We start from the raw sequence: 8,507 nt of genomic DNA, 5'->3' as shown, positions 1-8,507 counted from the left end.
AGTGTCCAGAATGAGTTATTTAGGACAGCCCCCATTGTTACTTTACTATGGTACAGGGAGACTCAGCGCCAAGTTGGAGCCAAATAACAGCTGGAACTGAAATAATGCTGAGAGACTAACTGAGATGTATGGAAATGAATTCAGGTGGAAGGAATATAACAAGTGAGATATAACTCTTCATTTATATTATCTTTATTCCTGTCAAGGAAACTTGAACTAACCATGAGACTTGTTCTGTACAGACTGTACATATACAGAAATCACTAGAACAATGTTTTGCTGAACAAGTAACATGTGCCAAAATCTCTCCTTCGTGCTACCAACACCAACTGCAGGGAGTTGGTGAAACAGGGCATGCACAATCATGTATGAATGCCCATCCTAACATTTTCAGACTCCAACATATGAGGAGCTCATTCTTCATATAAAGGAATGTCAGTGCTCTCTATCACTGGAATGTGTTTTGATAGTCCACCAGCCTTTCATTCTATGATTTTCTGGCTCTGATCATGAATGCATGATCATTGAAAGTGGAAAATCGGGAGTTAATAATAAATGATAATAATGATAATCTCATGAATGTACTTCCAAACGACGAACAAAAATGGCAACCGATCAAACCAAAAAAAAAAAAAAAAAAAAAAAAAGAAAAAAAAAAAGAAAAAAAAGAAAAAAAAAAAAGAATTCACTAGAATTTATCATCGCCATCATCCAACCGACCAACCATCCGGACGGCAGAACGCAGAGCTAACCAATAAAGTTCCGCAGCACCGTACCAGTCAGCATACCATCACGTCCAACCACATACAACTTCTCCCAATTCCATTATCATCACACCTACCCCACTCTCGTCCACCGTCCCGTTCATCTTAGGGCATACGCAAATCAAAATTTACTATATGTATACCTATATGATTCCGCATTTTATTATGCTCATGCTCATTACCATCAGCAACAGCGGCAACAGCAACCCCAGGATTTCGGCTATGCAGATCTACATGACATCAGGAACGAACGCGTGCACCTTTCCGTGCTGTCGGGTAGATCCAGAGAAAAGACGGTTGGTCGGAGTGCCACGCATGCCTGAGGCGGGAAATCCATTCGGCCAAATGTGTTCCCTTCGACCACTGCCTTCGTCCGTTGCCCGTGGAGTGTACACCGTGTATATGTGGGATATTTAGATCAAAAACATGTTCCATTTTAACGATTCTGCTAGCTCAGGGCCATTTATTGCTGGTGTGCGATGACGCTGGTGCTGGCGCTCGTGCTCTTGCTGATGATACTGAAACTTGCTGGGGACATATGAAGCAAGATCATTCAAGATTATATTGTCAAAATAGCCGCATTCCATACTTCCAGGGGGATGTAAGGAGTGCACCAGCAGAGCTGAGGCATCTGCGAATCTCGCCCATATCCGCCCTATGCAAGTGACGTGTGTTCTGCAGTGGACAGAATTACTAACACCAGCATTCCCTTCGCTGATGTCCGCCGCCTGGCCTTCCACCTCGTCCACTTCCCAGATAGGGGACGGGGCAAGGAACTTTTCTTTTCTTATTCCCCCCATGAAATATATACATACGCTCGTGTCCCAGGGTTTACCAGCATATTTTTTCCTTTTCAAAAACTTTCTACATGTATATCCTTATATCATACCATGCTACGTTTTCCGCATTGTTCATCACTACGGTTATCATTAGATAGATTTAGGTGTAACAAGGTCAGCACGCTACAAAACATGCAGAGGGGAATTTTAAGGAGAAATAAAAAGAAATTTGGAATAATTACATGTGAACATGCCCCAAAAAATATATAAAAAATATAAAACATAGCACCATAACACTAATGGGTTATCAGCCACCAATTACACAGGCCATAATTAACCGGGAGGATGGATAAAACAAAAGAACAAATGACCAGGGAATTCATAAAATAGATCATATCTCTAGCCAGGCCAGCAACATTCCCCTGCAATATTCTGCCCGCAATATTTAATATTCTACTCGGCGAAACTTTCAAAGCAGAGCAGCAGCAGAGCGGCTAGTGGGCCATTGATTGGTCCATTATTTGACTTAGTATGAAGCGGGCGCACATGAGAAAGGGCGGGGAAGGAGCCTGTAGGCTGTAGGCTGGACTGGATGGGCGAGACACGGGAATTGGGAATGACGTCGTTTGTTGAGCAAATTTTGGAGAGAAGAGAGACTGAGAGCCGGCAACGAATTCTCCTGCAGCTGGTGTATATCTAATGATTACAACTGTCTTGGCAGTGTTTCTTCTGTTTAGCCTGTCTTCCGGACTTCAATAATATCACGGATTATCTTCTTTTCTTCTCTTTCTGCGTTGGTTGGTCCGAAGTTTCTGCCTATTTCCTAAAGCAGAGTAGGGCCTGGTGGCCATGTCATGTGACTTGTAGTATTACTTATTTCTGTATCGAACTGTGTGATACGATACGGCGTAAATTACCCCCAATCGTAGCAGAAAGTTCCCTCTACCCGGGATATCCTTCTTTTTGGAGGCATATTGCAGGTTCCGTATACATCTCGAGCTACAGACACATGAAACCAGCCGCGATAATACAACAATCTTCGCGTGGATAAATGTAATGTAGGTGATTGATTGAGGGGTACATGTACTGTACATTACAGAGTGCAATGTTGAAGCAGCAGAGCAGGTACCGGCGATACAAGCGCCTTTCCACGGTACATGTAACATGTACATTACACCACATCCCCATCTTCTTGCGGTCTAAGTTATAACTGCTCTACAACAATCAACCTGTAGTATTTATTATATTGCAGCATTGTCCAGTATATATAGAGTTACCCCGGACAGAGCAGGCATTGGAGTCCATCTACGGAGTATGCAGCTAGAGAGATACACACTTCCCTACCTACCTTGACGCCCGCCAAGCCAATCCGCCTCCGCCATCGTCCCGCTTGCCCGCAGCATGTCCCCTCGCCAGCCCTGACCTCGGCATCGCATCCTCGCCCAGTCAGTCACCGCCCAAGCTGGTGGGGAGCTTCCCGTTCTCCTCCGACCCTTCTACACTAACTACTAACTACAAACTACACAAACTACTTACCTTACCGTACTCCGCAACGACGACTAACCAACCACTACCTACTCACTCTACTGCTGCTACAACTCTCCAATTCCTCTGCCAACTCCAGCGCTGAGCAACCGGACCCGGCTACTATTTTGGACCCCTCCCTCGACTGCTAAATAACACTCCGACTACTGCCGCTAACTAGTTCCTATCTGCAATCCGTCATCTAAATCGTCTTCTTCTTCTGCCTCTTGCTCACGATTCTTCTGCTTTCATCGCTCCCTCCCCTCTCCTTCCCTCCTTCCCCCCCCCCCCCCCCTCCCCCTCTCCCATCCTCTCCGCCCCCTCTCCTCCTCCCTTCTCCCTCCTCCCCTCGAGGCATTCTGAACTCATTCCCCACGGTGCCTGCAGACCCCAATTGGCATCATGTGGAGGGCTTCAGAGAAGCTGATGGACACCATCCGTCACTATGCCTCGTTTCCCGCAACCGGTGTCTCCCTCAGGCAGATGGTCCAGTTCGGCGACAGGCCGTCAACGGGTTTGTGAACTTCTTTTCCTTCCCTCCCTATACAGCGAGGTCCTATATCTATATAATTCTAACATTTACTAACTTGTTTTCTATCTGCCGGCCTTCGTCGTTGTGACTCAGGAACTCTCTTCCGTGCCTCCCAGTTCTTGTCCGAAGAGCTCCCCATTCGCCTTGCACACCGCGTCCAGGAGCTGGACGATCTGCCAGATGGATTGAACGAAATGCCGTCCATACAGAAAGTCCGCGATTGGTATGCGCAGTCGTTCGAGGTATGCGCTTCTTACTATTTTGTTTTTTCATCCTTTTTTTTTTGGTTGTCTCTCTATTCATATTTTATACTTTTTTTGATATTTCTGACTCATTGCACCGGAATTTTAGGAAATCATCACTCTTCCCCGCCCAACTCTCTCACAAGAAGTCAGAGCTCGCCTCCTTCGCCCTAGCAAACCCAATGGCCGAGAAGTAAGAGTCCTCGAGGAAGCTACCCGCAATCCAAGCATACGCGACGACCGATATCGATCTTCGACAACCTCAATCCTAAGAGCAAACGGCTCGCTCTCCAATACTAATGGAGCCACCACCATCGGCAATGGGAACGGGAGAAGGACAGTGGCCGGAAACAGAAGATACTTCGTATCCGCCGACGATGGCCAAGAGTGGCCTCCGGAGCTGAATGAATACAACAACAAGTTCTCCAAGACCCTCCAACACATCAAACGGCGGCACGACGCCGTCGTAACGACGGTCGCACAGGGGATCCTGGAATACAAGCGCAAACGCCAACGCATGCAAATCGATTCGAACATCCAATCCTTCCTCGATCGTTTCTACATGTCCCGCATCGGCATCCGCATGCTCATCGGCCAACATGTCGCCCTCACCGACCAAACACACGTCCACCACCCCAACTACGTCGGCATAATATGTACAAAAACCAACGTACGCGAACTGGCCGAGGAGGCCATCGAGAATGCCCGCTTCGTCTGCGAAGACCACTACGGCCTCTTCGATGCGCCCAAGGTGCAGCTGATCTGCAAGCCGGATCTGAATTTCATGTACGTCCCCGGCCACCTATCGCACATGCTCTTTGAGACATTGAAGAACTCGCTGCGGGCCGTGGTGGAGACGCATGGGGCGGAGAAGGAGGCGTTCCCCGTTACGAAAGTGATAGTTGCGGAGGGGCGGGAGGATATTACCATTAAAGTCTCGGATGAGGGTGGTGGGATTCCGCGCTCGTCCATCCCGCTTGTGTGGACGTATATGTACACGACCGTTGATCAGACACCGAATCTGGACCCAGATTTCAATAAGAGTGATTTCAAAGCGCCGATGGCTGGGTTTGGGTATGGGTTGCCTATTAGCAGGCTTTATGCGAGGTATTTCGGCGGGGATTTGAAGCTGATTAGTATGGAGGGGTGAGTTTCAACCATCAACCCCTTGCCTACAATCTCTCCCCAGTGATTATAAACAACTAATTAACTAACCAAAATTTACAGCTACGGCACCGACGTCTACCTTCATCTCAACCGCCTCTCCTCCAGCTCCGAACCGCTCCAGTGACAATTACCGGTGATGAGGGATGGCCAGCCGCTCGTGAGCTCCTCGCGACACTTCTACCCGTTGCTGCATGATACATCGCCATCACCATTATCATTATCATCATCATCATCAACCCGCTCGCGAGTGGTATCCCAAGGATTGACACCTATGAACATCGAAGCTATCCGACGTGCACGTGCCCACCAACGAGATTCGCGCGGGGGTCATAGCAGCGGTGGTCGGGAGGTCTCGGAGCGTAAGCAGGTGGGCGACGCAGTTAGTTTGGTTAGTGGGGCGGAAGGGAGGGAAGGGCCTATAGGGATGAGTACCGTTTGAGTTTGTTTGGGGATTGTGTGGGAATGTGCTAGGTGAATGCTCCCATGTGATGGAAATCGCGCTTCCCTCCCATTTCCAGCCCCGCAGCTCCTCTTCTGCTCCTCTGCTCTCCCCTGTGCCACATATCTGGTGATTTGGGAACATCGCTCTGCATCTTTCATTTCGAAGTAGGGCTGTATATAGCATGGGGACTTGAGAGCCAGAAACGGATAAAATCCCTCTCAGGCCCTGATTTTCCGTCCTCCTCATCTCCCCCTTCCACAGCCTCCTACGCCCACGCAGCCAGCTCGTTCTCCCGGCGGAATATAAAATTTTCGAGTGGATACGATACATACATACTCCGCAAATACTACTTGCTATACTCAAGACGCCTTTTGTTTCTCACTCGCCTCGCGACACACACTCACACCGATACCTACTTCTCGACCTCCACCGTTGTCCTCTCAATGCGGGCAAAGGGTACAACCCTAGCCACTGAATCGTCAAGAATCTACCACGACCGTTACAGGCATGAGTTCAGCCCTACCTACGAAGAAATACACGTGAAAGATAAATTCGGCAGAATGGATATATTTGGAGATTCTTTACATCGGATGGCCCTTCTCCCTAAATGCCCTTGGGAGAAATAAATCCTGGGAATCTCTGAATATATCAGAAAACTCTGAAGAACAAAACAAACAAGGCCGGGACAACTTTTAACTCACTCACTCACTCACTCACTCACTCATTCATTCATTCATTCATTCATCAATGTCAAAAAGTTGGAAGAAAGAAAGGGGTAAAAGGGAGTTGTTGACATGCACAATGCTTGCATGCGCGTTGCATTGAGGTAAATAAAAATTGGATTTGCAAATTTTGCGTGCATAACTTTTATGTATATATATGTATCTATATCCATATCTCTATATGTATAGAAAAGATGCGGGGGGGGAGGAGATTGATAGTTATAGTTCGTGAAAAGGTCCGATGTAAAATAAGTACGTACGTACGTACGTACAAATGAAATAAATGAATGAAATAAATAGATAAAACAAATAACTAGTGGAAAATGTCTTTACACTTATAAGCAATCAATCAAGAAGGAGTCAAAGATTAACGGTCAGGGTCGGGTTAGTCAACTAGCAAAACTTGCCTATTATTTAGTTTAGGGGCTCCTCGACAATCAACAGTCAGTCAACTACAGCTTGATAGTTCTTTAACCAACAATATACGCACAGTATATACTCTACCCCGGCAAAACTTCTCGTTGCGGACGGTTATGGTCACGGGAAGAGCACGCCATTTGATAGAGAAAAGATGAGAGCGGACGACAAGAAAACAGAGCCGTCGTGCTATCTAGGAATCAACACTCTTTCATGTTTAGTTGAACATGATTCGTTGGGAGATGGCTCTACGTACTCTGCCTCTACCTACTGCCCCCCAATCAATTGAAGATCGTCTGACGGCGCCGATAACTTGCATCCCCGGTTAACTATGAAAGTGGCCGTGGGCATCATTCCAGGGACGATAAAGTTGGTGCAAGTGCAACCGTCGCCACTCGAGTGTCTAGTGCTTAGTACTCCGTACTCTGCTGTGCATTTTCCTACTGCCGGGCCCCTGGGGATGATGGTATATATATGGCTGCCCGCCGGGAGGAGGGGGTAAGCAACTAGCTAACCTTACAGGAACGGATTCGAACCAACCTCTGCCAGCCAGATCCTGGCACAGGCCATCTGACATCTCGGACATGGGCGGAGATTTCCTACGGTGATTAAACATTTTAACCGGCCGGAGTATGCCCACATATGCCTTGCCCAAGCTAGGGGAAACAGCGGGCGGCGAGCTGACATACAAAGTCTACCTCTCCCAAATCTTAAGCTGTCAGCGTTCCACAGCGACACAGCGAGCATGCGCGAAGAGAACACTCTACGATTATTCTACGAACGAAAAACTGCTCACCAGTTGCCATGATAGATATATCGCTGTGTCTGTGTCCATGGAGCAAGTGATTACTACGGATGAGAAATCACGGCTTGCACCTGTGGAAGTTGACAACAGCTCTGGAAGGGAAGATGGCGCTCAACCGCAAGGACATATAAACAACATTGTCGAAGGCTCCTCACCCTCTCCCCCAGCAGAAGACTGGTTCACATGGATGGAAGTTCTAGGGGCTTTTTGCTTGAATCTGAATACATGGTAAAAACAAAGCTTGCGCGCACATTTGCACTTTCCATTCCGTACGGAGAAGGAAGGGGGGGAGAGGTTGGACGTCACCCGAATGTTTTACCAATACGGCTTACAAAATACAAATGAAAAAGAAAAAGAAACTGATCTGTTTTACTTATTAGGGGACTCATGAACGCCTACAGCGTCTTTCAAGCCTTCTATGAACTTGACTTGCTGGCTACAAGGTCTTCTTCGAACATATCATGGATTGGCTCGACGTTTCTCATGTTCATCATCTTCATGATTGTGGGTCCAATCATCAACACAGACTATCTAAGATCGCTGCTCGGAATTGGATTGTTGCTCACCGTTCTCGGGATTTTCATGACAAGCCTCTGCAATGAGTACTGGCAGGTGTTTCTCGCTCAGGCTATTACCATGGGTCTAGGGTTTGGTTACCTCTATGTACCTACTCCGACTATTGTCTCACAGTACTTTCATACTAGTACTACACTTGCGATGGGTGCGTCGTCGGCTGGTGGTGCTCTCGGTATGTATCTAGGGAACGTCACTAAAAAAAAGAAAAACCATCTCATTTTTTCCCCTAACCTTCGACATCATAGGTGGCGTAATATATCTGATTATTTTCACACGTCTCCAACCGCGGATAGGCTTCGCGTGGGCAACCCGAGTTCTTGGGTATATCGTACTGGCGACCCAACTCCTCCCCTTGATCCTAATGAAATCCTGAGCCAGCCCCATGACAAAACATACCCTGGTAGACCGAACCGCATTCAAAGACGTGCCCTACATCCTGCTGAACATCGGCCTCATCTTCGGCTTCATGGGCTTCTACATCATATTCTACTACATCGAGCTCTACGCCCACCAAGAAAGCAGCGTCTGAGCGGCCCT

At 47.5% G+C, this 8,507-nt stretch overlaps 3 protein-coding genes across 3 annotated transcripts; 2 read left to right on the top strand and 1 right to left on the bottom strand.

Annotated features, from left to right (window-relative positions):
- Positions 1-1,177: 1,177 nt before the first annotated feature.
- Positions 1,178-2,320, bottom strand: BDCG_02565 (uncharacterized protein; the record flags this gene model as incomplete). Its single annotated transcript, XM_045418111.1, has 1 exon — positions 1,178-2,320. The coding sequence occupies exon 1, from the start codon at positions 1,562-1,564 to the stop codon at positions 1,178-1,180; it is 387 nt and encodes a 128-aa protein (XP_045274763.1). The 5' UTR covers positions 1,565-2,320.
- A 154-nt stretch (positions 2,321-2,474) lies between these two features.
- BDCG_02564 (pyruvate dehydrogenase kinase) lies at positions 2,475-6,580 on the top strand. The gene is made up of 4 exons (XM_045418110.1): positions 2,475-3,581; positions 3,693-3,841; positions 3,951-4,987; positions 5,069-6,580. Exons 1-4 carry the CDS (start codon positions 3,470-3,472, stop codon positions 5,130-5,132), a joined length of 1,362 nt encoding a protein of 453 aa, XP_045274762.1. The 5' UTR covers positions 2,475-3,469; the 3' UTR covers positions 5,133-6,580.
- Positions 6,581-7,221: 641 nt separating this feature from the next.
- BDCG_02563 (monocarboxylate permease) lies at positions 7,222-8,499 on the top strand (the record flags this gene model as incomplete). Its single annotated transcript, XM_045418109.1, has 4 exons — positions 7,222-7,622; positions 7,775-8,142; positions 8,216-8,291; positions 8,349-8,499. The coding sequence occupies 4 exons, from the start codon at positions 7,222-7,224 to the stop codon at positions 8,497-8,499; spliced, it is 996 nt and encodes a 331-aa protein (XP_045280095.1).
- Between the last annotated feature and the right edge of the window lie 8 nt (positions 8,500-8,507).

This window comes from Blastomyces dermatitidis (genome assembly GCF_000003525.1).
Source record: "Blastomyces dermatitidis ER-3 genomic scaffold supercont1.3, whole genome shotgun sequence".
NCBI classification, from domain to species: domain Eukaryota; kingdom Fungi; phylum Ascomycota; class Eurotiomycetes; order Onygenales; family Ajellomycetaceae; genus Blastomyces; species Blastomyces dermatitidis.
This window is presented reverse-complemented; position numbering and strand designations above follow the sequence as displayed.